This window comes from Empidonax traillii, unplaced genomic scaffold (genome assembly GCF_003031625.1).
Source record: "Empidonax traillii isolate 1590-97213 ecotype Southwest subspecies unplaced genomic scaffold, ASM303162v1 scaffold101:size1699134, whole genome shotgun sequence".
In the NCBI taxonomy this organism is placed as follows: domain Eukaryota; kingdom Metazoa; phylum Chordata; class Aves; order Passeriformes; family Tyrannidae; genus Empidonax; species Empidonax traillii.
The window spans coordinates 664577-686329 of record NW_020955294.1 but is presented as its reverse complement, the minus strand read 5'-3'; the positions used below and the strand labels follow the sequence as shown (position 1 = coordinate 686329).

The 21753-nt window shown below is 49.9% G+C and overlaps 1 protein-coding gene across 1 annotated transcript in view; it reads right to left on the bottom strand.

Moving 5' to 3' along the window:
* Positions 1-13948, bottom strand: part of CAMKK1 (calcium/calmodulin dependent protein kinase kinase 1) — a 54636-nt gene extending 40688 nt beyond the window's left edge. Inside the window, exons 1-4 of the mRNA XM_027882092.1 lie at positions 13830-13948; positions 10427-10968; positions 2703-2750; positions 961-1014 (exon numbers count right to left, since the gene is read on the bottom strand). Of these exons, the coding sequence (XP_027737893.1) occupies positions 961-1014; positions 2703-2750; positions 10427-10867 (543 nt within the window). The 5' untranslated portion in view covers positions 10868-10968; positions 13830-13948. The remainder of the gene's footprint in view (positions 1-960; positions 1015-2702; positions 2751-10426; positions 10969-13829) is intronic.
* Between the last annotated feature and the right edge of the window lie 7805 nt (positions 13949-21753).

Genomic DNA, 21753 nt, shown 5'->3' with positions numbered 1-21753 from the left:
AATCCAAGAGTCGGGGAGGAAAACCCACTGGGGAATAGTGGGGAATGAGGATGCTTTACAATCCACAGCATATCCTTATTCCCCTTTGTACAAAAGCCAGCAGGGACAGGGAACAGCACGTGAATCTGCCTGGGTGCCCTGATGGGCCACATTGGAAAATTCACCCACGAGGCCACTCCAGCGTGGGAGTGACAGCAGGACCCTCCCACCAAACACAATGTGGAGCAGCAGCTCTGGCAGGGCTGTGTTGGGGGCAGCAGGACTCAGGTTCAACAGCACTGCAACCACCCAGCTCTGCTCAGCTAATTCCTGTCCTTGGATTCATCAGAAACTGTTGGAAGCTCTTTCCAGAAGCCTCCAGGCACAGCCACACACAGCAAGGGGCTTTTCCTTCCTTCCAGCTGCTGCTGTCAGCCTCAACAAGGTTTGCCTTCTGCCTTGCACCCTGCACCTCATGCCCTGGCAGTGAGACCCCATTCAGTGCCCCCCAGGCACCACCCAAGGGGGTAAGACCCCCCCTCCAAGGGAGCCTTGCCCAGCCAGGCCACGCTGTTCAGAATCCTTCTGATAAACGCCCCCGTTTCCTTACAAAACACGCCTGCTCATTCCAGGCCAACCCTCCAATGCACAGCAGGTGCTGAATACCACCACCCACACGCCTCTAATTTCAGGTGACCTGCTTCATAGCTAGAAAATGTCAAGACAAATCAGAGACGCTCCTGCCTCCGAGATCCCTCTCGTTACATAAGGCAGCCCACCCGATCCGCTCTGCTCCCGCCCAGCACCGCACACGCACAGCGGGTCCACAACCAGCAGGACCTTCAGCTCCTTGCACGCCACACCAATCAGAAGTGCAAGGGCTATAAAAGCAGCAAGGTAGAGGGGACCCAGCTCCCAGGGGGGGTGAAGAGGAGTGAGGAGCAGCAGCAGCAAAGAGGAGCAGGGGAGGGACACGCTTACGTAATACTTGTCGTCGTCCTCGTTGTAGGCCAGTTTCACAACGCCGTAGGAACCCTAAAAATAAACACCAATGGCACAGTCAGTTCAGCAGCTTCACCTTGGCTCCTTGCTGCTCAAGGCTGGTAAAACAAAGCTTTACACAGGGTAAAAAACAACTCTGAGGCCCCAGGCCACGCTGACCCCTGAGCAAAGCCTGCAGGTGACGTGACCCCGCAGCGAGGTTGTACATTTTGGCAGCTCTGTTGGGCACTGCAGGATTATCTCCTGTTAGCCCATCACCCCCTGCCCTGAGCCAAAGCCACTGTCTGTCTGAACTCGAACATGGGTGGGGAGCATAATTTTCAAGTAGGTATTTTTTTGTGCAAATTTGGAAATTCTGCACGAACACCTTTCCTGTACTGCTGCACAGAACCACCTTCAGCACAGAACCTCTGCATCCCTTGACAGCAAATGGACTTCAGTGATGACCACCCTGCCTGCCTGCCTTCCACCAACCACACGTTGCCCAGGCAGATGCAGACCTGGACTGCTGCTGCATCCCCAGCTCCAGTGATAGCCTGAAGCCAAACTCCATCCAAAATCACTGTTTTTTGCAGTTCTGTGTCAACACTAAACATTTTATGCAAGCGAGACATGACACCATGGCTAGCTACCATCCCTGACAGATGCCTGTTGAATAAATGAGTGAAATGAACACCAGAGCTTTCAAAACATTTCTCTTGACTTCACTAAAAGCTGGAACAAGGTCCTGGTCTCAGAGGAGGCCAGAAAGCCATCTGGCTGGTCCAGGAGCACACACTGCAGGGCCAGCAGACCCTCTGCCACCCTCTCTGTGATCCTCAGGGAAGGAGGATGCAAGTGCAAATCCACCTGAGAGAAGGTCTCATACTCTCCTTTGTACTTAAGCCAATGACAAAGGCCCTAAGTGTGTCTGAAGCTGAGTTTGGGATGGCATTTGTACCAGCAGCAGTGGTATCTCCAGCCTTACTTGCTGCCTGACAGCACAGCCCACGGCACGGATGGAAAGGGTTCCTCCTCCCACTGCCTCTCGTTTTGGAGAGGAGTTTGGGCTGATGAAACTGTTGGTGAAGGTCTCTGCAGCTCGGGGTGCAGTCCCTTCTGACTGCAATGTTCCAACTGCAAAGGCAGGCACAGCTTCCAGGCAGCACCACCACTCCTGGACCCATCTGCAACGGTGGCAGACGTCCAAATGTGCAGGTGTCTGAGCTGCTCACCAGCCCAGACCTCGAAATAACTTTGGAGCAATCTCTTCTGCATCATTCCGCAGCTTTTAAACATGGACTAGTATTAAAGGAGCATTTCATCGACGTGCAAACTTTACCTAGTCCTGATGGGGACTAAACACCTGCCCTGATCTTATTTTTGTTATTTTTTTTTTTTTTTTAACTTTCCTTGTTGTGTTGTATTAATGCATCAAAGGCTCTTAGCGTTACATTTGGCAAGCAAACACCCTGGAAGGGAGCCAGCTTAACCACCTTCCGAGAGAGGAAAAATAAATTTAGATTTCAGAGGAAGTAGCTCCACTTTGACCTTGAATAAAGCTTGCTCAAACTAATAGGGGAAAAAAAAAAAAAAAAAAAAAAAACAACAAACAACCCCCCCCAGAATAAACACAGGTTGCAAAGATTCTTGGTCAGTGAGGTCCCTTGGACTGGCACAGCCTTCCCACCTGTGTGTCCACATGCAGGCTGCCTGTGCCCAACACAAGCTCCAGTCCTTACCTTGCCTATTTCGCTCTGCAGCTTGTACTGGTTTAATTGCACACAGTCCTGCAGATCAAAAGGAGAACATAATTAGAGTATTGGTAGAGGAAATGACTGAGTTTGAATCGAGTTCAAGTAGAGGCAGAGTGCTAAATAATGAAAGACTTAATCTTACTTAAAAACTGGTGTATGTGACACTATAAGCACTGCGCTTTTTTAAATTTTTTTTTTTTTTTTTACAAAATAATCATGGGCTGAGTTCTGATTTAGGCTGTGCTGGTGTAAAACCACCCCAGTCTCCCAGCATGGCTCCAGGTTCAGCCCAGGGAGCCTGACAGCAGCAGGTTACATTCCTCTCTACTGCACTGTGTCAGTACCAAGCAGGAAAACCTCCCTGCCCAGCTCCCCAGGGCTCTCACACACCCCAACCCCAGGGTCACTGCACGAGCCTGTGCCCTTCCCAACATCAGCCTGGCAGGGACAGGCACCTTCTGGGGCTGTGACTGCGGGTGTGGCTGCACCCAAAGGAACCCTCAAGTGGGTGGTGGGCTCTCTTCACGGAGAGCACACGAAGCCAAGCTCCTCTGCCATGGAACACAAACAGGAGTGGATTCCCTTCAGCTGAGGGAATATTTGCTATAATAAATCACCCCTGAGCATGTCTGATCTCTGCTGGGGAGGGGTGGGAGATGCAGACCCCCAGCAAGCTGTGACAAGGGTGTCATGATGGGGTTCACCACAACATAAAAGCAGTGCCAGATGCCTGCAGTCCATTTGTAAGAACAGGGGTGTAGAACAGTGCCTGCTCCACGCTGTGTTCCCACTGACAGCAACACTCCTCTGCCTCTTGGGATGCAGCATGGATGTGGTAGATGATAATTTTGATTTTTCCCCCATCACCAACCAGAAAACACTCCTAACAAAAATGACCATCACAGTGAAGAATAAAGAAATGGGGCACTGATGACCTTTCAAGCCTGCAAGCAGTGGCTTGTCAGGAATACAAGGAATGATTAAATCCACCTTGTCGCCAGTGAAGGAAGTTTTTTCCTCCTGCCCTGGTTTCCCTCTGCCCAGCTTTGTATCCCTCCCCCTGTCCTGTGGAAACTGCAGCGCTGCAGATGGGGAAACGCTCACTGGAGAGGCTGGGGCAGGCAGGAAAAGTGACCACTCTTCCAGGAAAACTCCAACCACCTCACATCTCCTGCTCTTCAAACCAGCAAGCTTGCAATGACCAGATCCTGTTACCAGATCTCCTCCCCTGAGCAGGGATTACTTGCAGGAGTAAATGGAGCCTTCTACACGTAGCCATAGACTTTTTGGTCTGCACTCAATACCTTGTTTCAAGCCGAGGTGGCATTTCCAAACACCAAAAGCTGCTTCTTGTTGCCCACACACTGTCAAGGGAGCCACAGTGGCATCTTTTCCCTTCATCCTCAAGGACCAGAGCCCTTTGTGCTGGATACAAAGCCCCTCACAAAGCATTTAGTGCAACTGAGGAGGGACTGGGCGCTCTCCCTGTGTCCAAGGCACCAATTCCTTCGACTGTGGCCATCGCATTGCCACCACCCCTCTTACCCCTGGCCAGAAATTACCACTCTTATCCCACATCAGACTGATCACCTGAAGCACCTCTCTGGCGATTCACTGCTGCTAAAAGGAGCTTGTGAGCAACACCAGGCCACCCATTTTCAGGGGATGATTGTTTGAAAGGGGTGGGTAAATACCGGGAGGGGAGCACCCAGAGAGGGTGCCAGGGTCTGCAGCATAACCTCCCAGAGTTCACACTCTCTGTCACCACATCCCAACCTGGTCCACACCTCCATCCCTCTCCACTCAGGTAATTCCTGGTGAGAAGCACCATCACACTTCAGCTTCTGCCCTGCTTCCAGCACTTGAGCTGAACACAGCAAAATCAAACCACATTATAGGTGCTTCCTACCTAATTTTTTTTTTTTCCCCTGGCTGAAGGATCATAATTCACAGCTCAAGCAGCTCCTGCCACGTGTTGCTGCAGACTGGCTGGGCTGCTATTATGTTATTGGGTTCTCCTGCAGGAAGTGGGATAATTGTACAATTCCTTTATCAGAGAGGAACACCTATCTCTGGGCCAAGTGTTTCTTTAAGATAACGTTGTACAATTCTCCTGATTTCATCACGCCGATGTATTTGCAACTGCTGATAAATACAAACAGAGCAAGATGAGATGCTTTAATGAAAAGCTGACAGCAAATTAGACTCAGTCTATCCAAGTGTGCAATAATTGTTTTCTCTTAAAAAAACAAGATGCCCCGTTCGTTAACATGTCCAAGGTATTAGTCAAGAGGGGAAGGGGAGGAATTAATGCCACAACAAACAAAAATTGGTCAAAAATCATAAAGCACAGCTCAGTCCAGAGGTCAGGTCTAATTCCATAAATCCACTGTGGCCACCACTGGGTGACAGAAATGCTGAAAAATTGAGAATTGAGCCTTTGCTGTCCTGGGGGAGATGCAGGGATTGGAAGGAAGAACCAGCACTGGTTTCCAAAATAAGACATTTCTGAAAACAATCAGACTGCCTACACACGTACAGGTATAATGGAGAATTTTACCCACTAAAAGCAGCTAAATTCACCAATCTGAAAAAAATTACAATTTTCAGCAGTTCAGAAATACACATTAAAGAGAAGCATGGGAGGAAAAAAAAAAGGGAACTAAAAGCCAGTAATGAAGGAACGGTGGTTTCAACTCATCCTGCCTGGAAGGGGAAATGAAAGAGCTTCTAAAACCAGACAAAATGAAAATGAAGGCCAGAAAATGGGTATTAAGGGCAGCAATGAATACAAATTAGAAAGTTGTTCAGGGACACAGAAGGATGGACAGGAAGGCCAGACCTCATGGAGTATAAGAAAAATAAACAGATTTTTAAACAACATCCAAACCCAAATGCGAAACAGAAAGCCCAGCACTGCTGCAGGAGCACTGGCCATGGCTGGGCACAAAGCTCAGCACCCACCTGGCACCCCAGAGCTGGATGCAGGAGCCTTGGCACTCACCAGGTCCCTGGAATATTGCTGGGAGAGTGGCTAAAAAGGGGGAGTGGGATCAGTGGGGGCAAGGCAGTCCCTTTCCAGCCCCTCTCCAACTGCAGCTCTGGGCTTTCTCCTCCTCTCAAACCTTACCCTTGGAGGAGTAGGGAATGTAACTTTAAATAAAGGTTAATTAACCAAAGGAACAGGAATTAGCAATGCCTGTGGGGGAAGTCTTCTTTGAAGAGATGGTTTGCAAGTATCTTTGATCTTTTCAGGAGAGCTCAGGTTTGAGCAGCACAGTAAGAGCTTTAGAAGAAGTTCCTTTGTGGGACTCGTGGGGCTGGGAAAGGGAAGCTCTCAGCCCATGCTGAGCAGCAGCTCAGTCCCCACCTCTGCCCTGATCCCACACGAGTTCTGCTTCGTGCACAGCAAGGAAATCACTTTATGAAGAAAACTGGGCAGCTCCCAAGACCTGGATCAGCCCAGCACCAAGGCACTGCCTCTCAGCTCTTGCCACCAGTTCCTTCAAACCAAACAAGCAGGGGGCTATGACACTGCTGGGGGAAGCCAAGGAAAGAAAGGACAAGGAAGTGATTTATTTTCCATGCCTCTGGGGTGAACCACGGACACCAAGCCTAGGAAAATTCCCTTTGTCAGCTCATCCTCCTCCCTGCATGCTCAGGCCAGGAGCATCTGCATCCAGGAGGGAGAACACACCAGCCTGACTCATCCTCTCCACCAGCCCATGGCCACGACCTGCCCAGGCAGTGGGGAACTGGAACAGCCTCCTGCTGATCCCAGAGGGTGGAGAGACCACGTGGACACCAGGGGAGGGCAAATGGGATGCCAGGGAGTGGGAGGATGCAGGGAAAGAAAGGGAACATGTGAAAGGGAAAGGACAATTCAGCCAGAAAAGACCAGAGATAAGATGGTATAAAGCAATTAACTGTGCTGGCAGGTCTGGGGAGAAAGCTGGAAAAAGACAACTTTTATTTTTCTCCTAGCCACTCTCCAAGTAAGACTTTTCTTGGCTGCCTAAAGAGGTTAGTTTGGGATGACAGAATAAAAAAAGAAAACCACCAGCGCTGCACTTTCAAATGCCACTTTCCAACAAGCAGCATCTCTCCCCTCTCACAGATCAAGCCCTGCCACCTTAGATGGGACAGGTTCTGCCAAACACAGTGACAAGACACCCACCACTCTGTACAAACACCTTTGGAGTCCTTTCCTAGTACATACAAGCACTGGGGCATCATCTGGGCAGCACAGCAGAAACTGCTTTTAGTGGCCTCAGGAAACTCCTCTCCCCTTGCCTTGCTGCCAGCACTGAGCAGGAGCTGGGAACATCACATCAGCAGAGGCAAAATGGGCCAGCAACCGAAACTCTGGGGCCTGTGCCTCAGCTCTGCAGCTTTATGTACCCTTAATGGCTTCAGCCTAATCACTTCTGTGCCACAGCTAAAGGCAAAGCCATTCCCTTGTTAGAGAGAAGCACTGATAGGCAGCAAAGGCAGCAAGAAATCCCACCAGGCACTCCTGCCAGAGAAGGCAGCGCTGAGAGAACCTTCCAGGCCATAGCCCATGAATAATCTAGGAAAGGAGGGGAACAAACAGGGAATTTTTAAAATTACAGATGAATTTTTGATAGAGATATGACAGATGGGGTTAATTAAGCACACAATAACGCTGCCAGGAGAGCAGAAGAGGTTACTTCTCCTGCAGAGTTAATGATCCAGATTTAGCAGTGGCTGCAAGACACCAGCAGCTGCCAACCTTTGTCCTGGGGCAACTGGCTAATTGGTGGCTCTCCCTGGTTGATAGGGAACAGTTTTTGTGTAATACAACAATCCCCAGCCCTGCTGCAGCCCTGCCAGCCCAGGAGCCGCCATCTGCCTAAAACCAAACCCAAGAAGCACTTGGAAGGAGGATATTTGTGGATGAATCTCCCCTCAGAGCCACAGGCTCAGCTTCAGCTCTCGGCCCTCTTGATCCCTGGATAGAAGTTTTCCTCCCAGCCTGTGAACAAGTATTAAAGCAGCATTGAAAAGCTCAGCAGCATCTCTCCCAGAGAACACAGGGTTCTTCCATAATTCATCAGTGAACAACAGAACATTCACCTCCTGCTGGAGCCCCGTATCACACCTCTCCATCATTTCTCCAGATCAGTCCAGGGTACAGCATCACTGACAGGCAGGCAGGGAGCTGCCACTCTCCTATCTCTGGATGAAGAGGGAAGCGGATTCAGTCCGAGATGGTTATCGGCATAACAGGAAATTGTGACAGGCAGCTGTGCCATCCCTCCCTGCTCCTGATGGATGGTCCCTGCTCGGGTGCCACTGATAAAGCCCGAATGCTCCTCAGCTTCATCTCCAATTCTGCACAGCCTGTAGCTGACTGGGGCAGCAGCCACGAGCCGGAGCGATGGATGCTCTGCCTCCTGGAAGGCTCTGACTGATGGTGGTGGATACTCAATGCAAGGAGAAAGGAGCAACTCCAAAAGAGCTTTAGGCAGGTGACAGACCTGGACCAGAATACAAATGTGCAGCTTGCCTAGAGCAAGGTGTGTCACAGAGTCATCTGCAGGCAGGCCAGGGCAGTGTTGTGACCAGTGAGCTGGGTCCTGGCAGTGACCCACCACCCTCCCTGCTCACTGAGGATCTGTGCATCAAAGTGATCAACAGACACACACCAGCAGCTGCTGAGCGCACTGTGACTGTACTTCTCATCACAGGCTTATTTTATCCCCAACAGGACCAAAAACCTCAACACAGAGTCCCCGGTAATTCAGAAGCCCTGAGAGAGAACAGACAATCTGCTCTCCATTTCTCTCCGAGTCCCCTGCTGTATCCCAGCTGTACAGCTCGGGTTTGGGCTGGCAGTGCCTCTCACAGCCACGAACACAACAACCACTCAGCAGCACCTGGAGGGTCACAGGCAGGACGAGGAGCTGGGCTGTGTGCAGGCTGCAAACTCGCCCTGCTGTCACATACCGACACTCACTCCTCATGACTCAGTGCCCAGCCCCAAACTTTACCCTACAACCAAACATGCATCTTCCTTAGTCCTTTTGCTGTTCCTTACAGGATACAGGTACAATCCCTGTAAGTTGGGAAGAAGCAGCACAACTCCCAGGAGCACCTCTGTGAGGGCGAGCACCCACCTCCAGAACAAGCCCAGCTCTCTCCCAGGCTCCCCTCCCCTCCTACCACAGTGATTCCCCATAAATATGAATGATGGTTTCCAATGAGAACAGCTTTGCTGAGCAGCTGGGCTGCACCAGAGCAGGGCTCCAACAATCAAATGATATCAAAGTGACCATTAAAAAGGCAGCACTGCATAAAGAGCTGCTGCAGGAGCAGGGAGGAACACAAAGGCTCCACATCTGCATTTCAAGCTAAGCATTTCCCAGCCCTAGGCAGTAACTGCAGCTCCCCAGGATGCAGATGCTGTGGAAGAGGATGGAGTATTTTGAATTTCCTTGCAGATGGGAATGTGCCAGTCACACTCGACCGCAGTTACCCTGAAAGATTTCAGACAAGCTTCACTCCTGGCACAGTCACAGCACTGCAGGATGGGAGAGCTGGCACTCAAGTCACGTCCTGCTTCCAAGACCTGGCTCCTTTCCCTCCCTGCCTCCCTTATTAAAGCATATGGTTGCTGTCAAAGAAGCTGCAGTCTCTGCAGTGCTCCTTCTACAGGTAACCTCTGATCAGCTGGGGATGCTCAACCCACCCCACTGCTGATGTGACTTGCACAACTTCCCAGAGGACAGTGGCTGATTTGGTCGTGCACAGCCCCATCCTCTCAGATGTGCAAGGAGAAAACACCCATTTCTCAGGAGGGAAACACTAAGCCACACACTAAGATCAAAGCTCCAGACCACATAAAAGTCTGAACTCCAGTGATTTGGGTCCCTGTGTTGCTTCAGGCTCAGCATCTTTATCGTGACACTGGGCAGTGTGCCCTGAGCAGCCCCTCTCTCTGCTCCCTGTCCTCTCCACAAGAGCATTTCACAGCACTGGGAATTGCAACCAGCAGCTGCTTCCATCAACACACTCGACCACTGACAGTGTGTCACACCTTCCAGGACAGGTGTGGTACCAGGAGAGCAGCTGGAAGATGGATGGCAGGAACAACCACAGCCCCCCAGTCACTCCCCTGAAGGAGAGGAGGGTCACAGCCCTTGGCTACCACTGCTGTTAAAAGTGCTTTAAAGACAACCCTGACAGGAGCAGGAAACTCCAGTGCATTTAAGCTCTTTATAAAATTAAATCATGCCTTCAATTATGGCAAAAAACAATAGGAGATACATGATCTCCAGAAGTCTAATTCCATAAAATACCATCAGCAGAGCTGCTGTGACTGATGAATTCCCAAAGGGCACATACAGCAGGGATGTGAGAGCAAAGCCATTTGGCCACAGCCCTTTTACTGAACTACCTGAAAGACCTTCTGCCTTCTACCATGACACAACAGTCCTTAACAGGACCATCCCAAGCAGGTGATGGCTGAAGGAGCCAAATTTCTGGATGAGGGTTGGATGGACCAGGACCAGGACCTGGGGGATGGAGCCATTCCAAACTAATATGATCCCTGGTTCCAGGGATTGTTTTCCTCCTTAGAAATAACAGTGCTTTCAGATCTACTGCTCCAAAAGACTGCTCCCATTACCAGTTAAGAAAGACTTACGTCATCTCTACCCCACAGCTGCAGGGGAGAACACGCCTACCTCAGAATCTGAGATGGAGACCCGGTTGGACTCTATCGTTGGTCTCCTCATTATTCGTGGTGATGGTCCTGTGGCATAAGGACCACAACCTGGGCTGTTGCTAGAAGCCAAATAACCTCCTGATGATCTTTCCTGAAGGGACAGCTTCCTACTTGATAGACCAGGTCTAGTGGGAGGTCTCTTGGGAACATGCCTCAACTGGGCATCCTCTGACTGCGGGGAAGGCAGGAGTTCATTGATTCCCACATCACTGTTGACTCCATTTCTTTGGATGTCCTTTACATTATCAGAAAACACTGTGTCATTCTCTTCAGCATCATCTTCACCATTTTGGTCTCTTCTGTCTGGGACAACACACACATCTATGGCTGCGACCCGCTCTGCCAGTTCAGCCGGGGTGTCCGTGCCTCCATCCATGGCGTTTCCTGAAGAGTCCCCCATCGCTGTGTCCAGCTGCTGTGGTCTCAGATGGCCCCGGGGAGAGCAGCAGGACTAAGTCTCACAGGCAGCATGGGGCATGGAAGAAAAGCTCCATGAAAAACCTGAAAGGAAACACAAACAGAGCTAAACTGAGGATTGATGTTCACTCAACACAGACATCACCGAAGCCATCTCTGGCTTCTTCCAGCACACAGAGAGGGAAGGCAAAACACTGGCAGGCTGTAAACGAGGTGCAAACACTCAGATCAAAAGGCACTGACCTCGACAGGGAAGTGATAAAGATGAGATTTTATCTGATGTGCAACAAGTGACACAGCTAAAGAGAACTTCTCCTTCTGCAGCCAGACCAACAGCCAACCAGAGCTCACAGCGACTGGGGATCTGCAGCTGAGGGTAAAGGACTGAACTCTTGACCTCTTGAATTCTTATTTATAGGATACAAGAGCTCCTGGCATGTACCCAAACCCAGCGGGCACAACAACAACTCCACAGCCATTTAGGGCTCCCCAGTAGTCTCTCTGTTGCCCTGTAGGGCCTTGGAGAGTGTCACAGAACTGCCTGGAAGTCAAGCCGTGCCTGGTGGCTCCCACACTGTAATTTGCAATGTGGTCAACAGCAAAGGCAGAATTTAAAAGCCAACCTGGTTCCAGGGTCGCCCCTGGCCCCCCACAGTTACAGTTTGTGTGTGCAAACACACGTTAACCTTGCTGCCCACCATGTATAAAATCTATATTGTGGTGCAAATCAACAATGCTTAATGATTCCAGCATGTGGGAATCAGCTTTTCCCTGGGAAAGGACCTACAGAACACAAAAGTACAATACAAAGCTAAAACTGCTGCATAAAAACACTGTTTCCTGGATGCTAATTTCAGTCTCAATTTAGAACAGATTTCAGTCTCCCCGGCACAGTCCAGAGCAGGAAATGATCCTCTGCAGCACATGGCTCTCAACCCTTAATCACCTCTGAAGATGCAGCACTGCATCATCTCAGCCCTCTGCCCAGTTGCTGGGGACACTGGGGGAGAACTTAGCCTTACTCACAGCATCCTGGCCTGCATCCAGAGAATTCCAGAGTAGGCTCAACCCTGAAATATTGCAACCTTTGGTCCTCTGTATGCAAAGCAGGTCAGGCATAAAACCCCTGCAAGCTGGGTGGCACTTGCATCTACATTTCATTTACGTGAGGAAAGGGTGGGGGTGAGTCCAAAAAGCCCCATCCAGCATCAGCCTGGGAACACACACAACACTCTTGTCAAGGAGCACAGGTTAAGCCAGGCCCAAATCTGCCCAGCAATGCTCAGCTAAACACACTGCAGTGAACTCTGTCCCCCACAGCAAAGCTCAAGCAACCTTTAATATCAAGAAAGAAACCAGATTAAGATCCGGATGGGAGGCTTCCCTCTAGGTGATGTGCCAGTCACAGGGATGCACCCTGGGCACTGGGTGTCACAGAAAGGAAATATCCAAATCTGAGATGTTCCTCCCTGAGATGTTCCCGCTGCTCATCCCCTTTTCCCTCTCTCCCGTGTCTTTTCTGCAGGCTTGCTCGAGCCACGCTGACAGAAGTGTCACTCACTCAAAACGTGGAATGGTGAAATCAGCTTTTAAAGCTTATATTCAAACTATATTTAAAGCTCCAAACCCAAAGCACAAATCCTTTTGGAGCCACGGTGCAGGCACTGGGGGTGGCTCCCAGCAGCAAAGGGAAGGGGTGTGGGGTTTGGTCCAGCACACACTGCAGGTGGACCCACAAACACAGAGGCAAAGCAGCATGAGCTCCCCCTCTGCCAGACCTCCCTGCTCCCCCAAGCCCCCACACCCCAGCTGCAAGTTGATTTTAAAGGATGGGAGGGTAAAAAGGCTTCCACCATTTAATCCAGCTTGCACAAGGGATAGGAGGAAACCTTTAATTCCACCCCAAGTTAAAAGCCTAGCTTTGCTCTTCTGCCTGCAGAGGAATAAATCCAGGGCCTTTCCTTGCAGCAGCTTTAGCTTCTGGACACTCACAGCTCTCCTCACTTACAGGAGGAAAATCAACCTGCAGCTGCTCCCCCCCCTTCTTCCCTCCTCCTGCCACCAGGTTTTTCCTGTATGTTGGAGCGAAGGGATGGAAGAATCTACCCATATTGCTGTGTGGCTGGACAAGCAAGCCCACAAATCACCCACCTGGACTGAACACCTGGGCATCTCATGCTGCTCAGCCAACAGGAAAGAAAGGCCAAAAGCACTGGGAAGAGCAGCCAGGTCCCAGCAAACAGCGATGACCCTGTCAGCCACCTGCACAGCTCCTCATCACCCAAGCCAGGCACCCCAGGGTGTCACCCCCCTCAAAAGCTGAAGCACAGCTCTAATTCACAGCACAGGCTGCAAAATAAATCTGCAGCTAATTGACAACTTAAATAGATAAACTGAAGATAAACCCCATAAATCAGTTTATCCGATCAAAACAAACAGACCCGCACGGCGTCACAAAAATGATGCAGCGCTGCTGAAAGTAGGCTAAAAAATCCAGCAGACCTTAAGAGGAAACAATTGTTCACATGTAGAACTGGGCTTTGTTTCAGGTTCTGCTGTTTTGAAGGATTCCTCTTCACTGATAAATCCTCCAAAACCATATTGGAAAGCAAAGACCTGCGAATAAGCAAATCAGTCACACGCACAGACCAGTCTCACTGTGCACCAGCTCGGTACAAAAGGCAATCACCAACTTCTGTGAGGCAAAACCAGTGGTGGATTTGCAGCTTGTCAGGCTGGGACACAACCACAGCTTGCTGGGATGGGAAACCCCAACGAAACAAACTCCACAACCACCTTCTCCCAGCTCCTGCACAGCTTTGGGCCCGACGTTCCCCTCGCTGATCCCCCACCACGCTGAACACCTCCTGTAGATCAGAGGATTATGCTGCAGACACGAACCAAAGCTGCAAACAAGCTTATATGAGCAAAATTAATTTACTTACAGATATCTTATTTACCATTTTTCCCCGTAGCTATTCCTCTGCTGCAGGCAGATTGCCACTTCAACCGTGTTTTTCACGATATATTTATCAAATGGCTGCACATGTTGCCCAGAAAGGCACTGAGCAGAGCTTGGTACAAAAAATCCTTTTGAAAGGAATATGATCCTGGAGAAAATCTCTCTGTATTGTACGTGGGAGTGGGAGATGAGCGAATGCAATTAGTTTTGCTGCTCGATAAAGTATTTCAGAGCATTGTTTGAAAAATAAAAAATTGTAAATCTAGTTTACTGCCTGGTGCATCCTTCTGGCTATTTAGAAATGCTCCTATGAGAAAGGATAGGGAGGTTAAAAGGCCTTGGGTCTCAGCAAATCCGGCTTCATTTCCTGATTTTGCTACAGGCTACGCAGAAAAGTGACTTTACAGCTTCACCTGTCGTGGTTCCCGGGTTCAGAAAAGGATGCTGCCCACAGCCCACCTCATCCTGCTTCCCCTCTGTGTCCCTGAGAACATATCTGCCCTGTTCTGAGGCACCAAGGGCCACTGCAGTAAAACAATCACAGTGAATCATAACTCTTAATTTGCACAGAAAGCGTCCAGGCAGCAATTCTGCTGCTGCTCAGGGTCAGAGACTCCAAATGCTCGTGGTTGGCATCCTCTGGGCCAGCCTGGGGACTGGCAGGGGTGTCACACTGCAACCCTGCCTGCAGGCACATCCACTAGGTGCCTCTTCACCACACAAGACCCTTGTCACAAGAGAGAGGTCCCAAAGATCCCAGCAGGATTTAGTCTGTGCTTTACTGCACACTGCCAAGGGCAGCAATCAGGCCGAGTCTTCTGAGCAGTGCAGTGATCCATGCACCAGGACAGGCTGCCTGCAGAGGGGGTGTCACCTCCATCACCAGCATCCATCAGCTCAGGTGAGATCCCCCCCACCAGGAACTCCCTCCTGCCTGGGGCAGGGCTGGCAGCACATCCAGCCTGTCCTGTGTCACCGGTGCCTGCGAGTGTTCCCTTCAGATGTTGCCCCCAGCAGCAGAGCCACGGTGAAGAATCTGCTCTGACTGCTGTCAACTGGCAGCACAAACTCCCTTTAAGGAGAGAAGCAGCACGTCCTGGGCTGGGCTGCCAAGTCCTGGACAGCTCCTCGAATGACATTTTAGAAATATTAGGTCAGCAAGTCCCTTCCAGAGCCCGAGCTGTCTCCCCACAGCGAGCACTACAGCCTAGGACTATTTCCATCCTGGAGTCTCTCCTGTGCTCCCTGTTCTGCAGGACCTCCCCAAGAACTCAGTGCTACTCTGCTACCCCAATGAGGGAAGTAATTCCACACACCCCATCCTGGCCCCATCACCGTTTATACAAAGTCCAGCCAGCTCACTCCAACACCTTTGGTCTGGAGAAGCTTAAGGGAGATTTGGTCCCACAGCCATGCTCTGGAGCAACATCTGAGCTGCCACCAACCCCACAAGGGGTTTGCAACACATGGATCTTCAGATAGAAGGTGCCAAGTCCTTATGGGTCTCATTGCTGTGGTGGGAGAGCAGCCAGAGGGTTTATTTTTCCTGCAGCAATTCAATTCAGAGCACGTTAACGTGGTTAAACACTGAGAATGGGTTGCCCAGGGAGGTTGTTTTGGATACCCCAACCCTGGCAGTGCTCACAGCCAGGCTGGATAAGGCTTGGAGCAACCTGGTCTACTGGGAGGTGTCCCTGCCCATGCTGATGGGACTGGCTGATCTTTAAGGTCCATTCCAACCCCTTAACATTCCATGATTCTATGACTATGCTGGCCATCATTCCAGCTCTGCCAGCCCCTGGCACACCGAGCAGGGCACCTGAGGATGAGATTGCCTCGTGCCCATCTCCTCTCCCACTGCTGCTGTGAGGAGAAGCACAGGAGCTTCCTGGCATGTGTGAAAACCACTTTCAGACATCACTGACTGAAAGGCAGCCCAAACCCAGAGGCAAAGGATGACAAGAAGGTGCAGCTCTGTGAAGCTGAAAAGAAGCAAATCCCTGCAGCCTTTGCAGGGATAATCCAGGCAGGTGTACACCAGGCTGGCCACGTGGGATGTGTTCTCCCTGGGTAGTAATCACTTTTGGTACTACTTCCTGACTAAAAGCAGAAGCCATTAACACGATCCAAATAATAAATAAGAGTATACTGTCGGTGCTTTTTGCACACACCTCACACATTTGCTTTGTCCTGCAGCTCACAAGGCTCTTGTTTCAGAGCACAGACAAACATGTCTAGCTGAGAAATCTCTCAATCCTGCTGTAATCATCCCAGTCCCTTTCCCTCTTCTCCCCACAGCTCTTGGCAGTGAGCCTGGCTGTTGTGCCACAGCTGAAAATTAGATCTAAAAGCTTCTGTGAAGCTCCTTGCACAGCTTTAACAGTAACCACTGAACAACAAAGAGCAGCAGTTTTTGCAATTCAAGCACTGTGTGAGAAATCTGAAAAGCAGGTTCAGACCCCTGCTTCTGCCAAATTTTTCTCCACACCACAGTCTGGAAAATGCATCATTCTACCTCCTCCTCCTTAGTCCTTCCCAGGACAGGGTGCTTTCCAAAGGGATTTTAGGGCCAGTTCAGCCCCAGAGATACAGACAAAGAGCACCCCACGGCACAGCCCTCTGTGCTTCTCCTGGTCTCCCTCTCGTTCCCATGACAGACCCCATCTGAAGGCAGAATCTGGGGCTTGGATCTGATGAAAGACTGATGCTTCCATGCCCCTGGGTGTAAGGTGTAGATGCAGACGTGAGACAGAGGGGCTGAACTCAGCTGCCAGCTTCTGGTATTCTCATTTTAAGAATATAAGTTACACTCCTTCCCACCACAAAGGCCATGTAACCAGTTTTAAGAGCAATCAACAGCATATTTTAAACACGTTTTGAAACTAGTCAGCATGCTGAACCAAAATCTCCATTCTACCAGCCTACAGCACGAGAAATAACAACCACCTCGTGCACAGTCCCGAGCTCAGAAAGTTTCACAAAAGATTTCCCAACTGCATTATATTTCACCCCTCCATGTTCTAATTATACGGTTAAATACATTTGCATAATCAGATGCAATTACACTAATTGCATATATAAGCAATAATCAACCAAAAATTACTCTGAAGAAAAAAGTTTCTACTTAAGGAAATTCCTGCAACAAGAAAACACTGAGGAGTGCCAAGTCTGTCTAAGTGAGAGCAATATTAACAATAAAGGCTCCAGATAACACTGGTGAAACAGGAGCCCTGAGAGAGCATTATCTGCCTGGGTAAAGCTCTGCTGGCACATTTTAACCATGTCTTCAGTGGAGACAACACCAAAGAATTGAGGAGGAGTTGTGCTCCTTTGTACTCAAGCCCTGGCTACAAACAACTTTGGTAGCTCAGATTTGGCTGCTATGTTTTATAGTAGAGGTTCAGCAAGATTTGTGGGCATCAGACCCCGATACTGGACTATATTTGCTTCTGCTTTAATCTTTTAAAGCTGTTTATCACTCTATGAGCATCAGAGGTGGTTTTATTTGGCAAATTACAGCCGGGAAAGCACAGGGAATGGTCAATGGGAGGCACTCAGCCCACACATCCCGCAGGTTTTGCTCGCAGCGATGCGGAGTGCTGTGACTCACCCACCACTGCAACAGCCCAGAAGTGACCACAAACCAGCAGATCCCAACACCCAACTCCACATGGACTCTGCAGACAACCTGAGCTCGGATTATAACAAATCCCCTTCGCCCTTGTGGCAAGGGACACAAAAGCCTTGCAGGGGAAGGCCCCTTGGCCACTGTGCCTGCCTGGTGTCAGCTCCTGACACCGCAGCAGTGAGGGCTGGGAGGGTGGAGGAGGTTGGTGTGGGCAGAGAGCACCGAGCCTGGTCTTACTGGATGGTTTGGTTACCTCCAAGAGACCCTTGGGGAAGCAATATGAGGGAATTGGGCATGTTAATACATGTTAATATGCACACACAGCCTGGACAACACCCGAACCACTACTCGGTGTGGTGTCAGAGGAGAGCAGAAACTCAGGAGACGCTGTTTCCAAAGCTGCTCTCAGACCTCAGAGCCTGCCTACCCCAACCTCCTCTTCAGCACCCACCAAGGAAACACCCCAAATGCAACTTGCACAGCGCACAAGGAAAGCTAAGCCCCATAAATCCCATGGAAAAGCAGCCTTCTGGCTACCACCTGTAAGGGTACAGGGTGCTACAGCCCAAGGCTGCACAGGTGGGCACAGACAACCCCAGCTCACAGAGAGGTCCTGTGTAGGGTCAGTGCAGAACCTCTGCATGAAGGGAGCAGAATCCTGGGGCTGAAGCTGAGCAGGGAAGAGGAGGAGGAGGAGGAAGTGTCATAGTTGCTGTCACTTGCTGAGCTGAGAGGCAGCGTGCTTCCCAGGAGAGGGGGCAGCAGTGGCAGGGAGCACAGCTTGCTGGAGGTGGATTTAAACAGCCAGTGAGGGGGTGCTTAAAAAAAAAAAAATTAACTGAGAATGTCAGATTACATCAAAGTTGAAAGGATTAGATTATTTGTAAAAATATTAACAAGCAAGGCAGTGGCCAGACCCTGTCGATTAATGAGAAAAACAGCTAACTCAGAATGAGGGAGGCTTTAACATTTAGGGTCTTCATTGCAAAAAAATGGCTTTCCAAATATTTGTACCATGCCAAGGTAAATGGCAGGTTAAAGGAAGAAGAAAAGGTTTTCAGTTGTGCTAAGGGAAAGAGATTCATCTCAGCTGAGCCATCTTCTGCTGCAAGCTATAATGATACCTCAAAATTGCCACAGAAGATGATACAGACATGAAGAAAACAAAAATGAAGAAACCAAGAGGACCTGAACAGCCTATCAGTCTGCAAGGGTGAAGCCTAATATTCCACAATGGCCAAATCCCCTCTGATCTCACAGGAATGGAATTGGGCACTCAAATCAAAGCTGTCTCTAAGCCACTGCAGTTGTCACACTGCCTCTGGGGGATTCCTCCCATCCAAACAGGGCACTAGCAAGAAGATTATGGAAAGCATTTCTGTGGCAGGGAGAGAAAGCAAAGGGAATAAATATAAGAGAAACAGAACCAAACCCAGAGTGTACAGATCTGTGTGCATGAGCCCATGGACAGATTTGTGTGAACACACACAGCACAAGGCACCTCCCCTCTGTTTTTGGTGTAAGGTCTGGTTTTCAAGGCTGGTAAGCCCAGCCCTGCAGCAAAGGCTCCAAGAGCAGCAGGGGAGCCTCCCAGGCAGGCAAACCAGCTCTCACACACCAATCTGTCACCCTGAAGAACAGAAATCAAGTGTACACAACAGCTGAGCTGGTGGGACTGCATCCTGCCTCCACAGTGGAGCCCACGATATACACTGGTAATTCAATAAATTAGGAGGAGGGAAGAAGCCACCTGGAACTGTGCAGACAGGCTGCTGCTTCAGCAGCAGAGTCTCAGCCCAAGCTGCGCATCAGCAGCCAGCAGACAGCCTGCACGCTTCCAGGCCACCTCTTTCCTCCTTCCCCATTTATTTATTCCTCCAGCACATTTCTCAGTCCTGCCTGCCTCCTCCTCTGCACCCATTAGCACCTTTCATATCGACTGCCATGGGGAACTCTGCCTTTCAGGTGCTCACAGATTTCCTGGTGCTGCACAATATGTAAGAATTCAATGACAGAAAGCAAACCACCGCAAGAAAATGCTGGTACAGTTTAGGAGCAGCAAAGTGGAATCTATAGATCATCAACACAGCAAAAGAATTCAGCATCAGATACCTTTGCCAGGCTCAGATCTCACAGCACAAACCAGCACTGAAGTCAGTGTTGTTTGAAAAGCATCCACAACAAGCCGAACAAGCCACCAGGCAGAACAAGTTCACATTTATACATGCCAGTCTCAGAGGTTTATCTCTTCTCCTAGATAAGGAGAAAGCTTCCAGCTGCCTTTGAGGGACCTGCAGGTATTTCAGGGGATATATATCAAGTTGCTAAATTCTGTAAGCCAGCTGCGGTGGAAAGTCTTTCCAGCTGTTCCAGGCCTGCCAATCTGCAATGAAAGTGCACAGCACAGAACACAGCAGGCTTTCTTCTTCCCAGCAGTTCAAATATGGGCAGAGATTTCTACTCAAGGTGATCTCTGCAGAGTTTTAACCAGGGAAATGATGCCAGCACCCAACTCTAAGTGTCCATAGGCTGAAGGTCTTCATCAACCCTGCCAACCTGCAATCCACAGGCACAAGGCAAAGCACAGAACCACACAGGGCAAGGCGAAAAAAAACATCAAACTCTGCAAGACAAGACAAATGGTCTTCAAAATTCAGAGCTCAAAGTATTTGCTCTATTTCCACATGGATAACTCCCATCTTCTGATAATCCTCACATCTTTAGAAACCCCGGGACTTGAAAACATGTCCTCAGTTGACCTGCACAATATCAAAGGCGGCAGCAGAGAGGATCTGAACAGAGGGAACAGCTCCAGGGGATGAGCAACAGATCCCACAGGAGTCAGAACCAGGCACACCGCCCCTACAATTACCCTTGTCCGTGCACACACAACCCCCACTGCCAGGAAATGTAAAGCTTCCCACTTCCTTTGAAGCCTTAAGCTTTAGCTCTTTAAGCCAAAAATGCATTTTCAAAGCCCCAAGGTCAATGACTGGAGATTATCCAGGCAAAGGCTGGCTGGGGAAAAAGATGTTCTTTTGAGTCTCTGCAATGCTATGCCTGAAATTCAGGCTGATGCCAATCTGGGCGTTTGTCAGAGCATGAAAAAGGCTTTGCAGCACCAAAAGAAAAAAAGTTTCCAGGTGAAGCTTTGCTTAAAAAAACAAGTGTGAAAATGCCACCCTGGGGCAACCCTAATTTCCCCCCAGTGAAAGGGCTGAAACTAGGCTGGCATGGCTGGGTTTTCAGGTTGCCCTGGGACACTGAAGCAGTGCCCCTGTTGTGTCTCAGGACAAGGACTGTGCGTTACACTCAACCAGCTGGACCCTTTCTGAAGTGTCAGAAATGATTCAAGGCCCTGTCATTTCTGCAAAGCCACAAGAGCAGTGGGGAAAGGCAGGTTTGTGGTCATCAAGTCAGCAGGTGCAGGAGGAGAACAGGGAGTAAATATGCCAGCAAGATGTCCTGGCAGTTTTTTGACAGCAATACAGGGTTTAGTCCTGCTTCACATGCCCCAGTGAGGCACAGCTGAGCTACAGGAGGAGCTGCCCCAGCTGAAGACAAGAGACAAAAGACACAGCCAGTACTGATGGCAGCACACACAGGGCCATCACTTTGCAGAATCAAAGCTCCTTCACAGTCCCCAACCTGGGCTGTAGCACTTTCCTCCTGCTCACAGCAGGCAAAGCTAAAGAACAGCACCTTGAAAACCTAAGAGCTGCTAGAATCCATCAACCTGCACAGGATTTTTAGGTTCCTCTCTGCCCTGCCCTGGACTCCACTGCAGATGACATCACTTCCAATTAAAACCTGAATTTGGTGGTTTGCTGCCAAAATTTCCAAGGGTAGAGAGGAAAGGTGAACACAGTCTAAGAGGAACAGGGGTGAAGGAAATATGATCTGTGCATTTTAAAAGAAGACATGTGGAGAGAGATGGGACGTGGTTTACAAATGTAGTTTGAGCATCATTTGTGCAGCCTGGGCTCCCCTGTGCCCAGGAACACAGCACAGAAGGAAAACTGAAGCCAGCTGACTTGGGCACTGGTAGCAATACCTGATCCCAACAGCTGCCCCATGTCCTGTGAGAAATCCCTGTGGGACAGGTCAGGGTATCTCTGGCAAAGGAATTACACCGCTCTGGCTACTCAGATATCCTTCTCAGGTTGCCATGGGAAAAGAAATCAAAGAACAAGGCTGGTAACAACGTGAAAAAATACTAAGCAGAGCGTGTGTTTAAAAGCCTTGCTGGCTGCCAGCCAGGGTGCTCAGCACCTTCCAG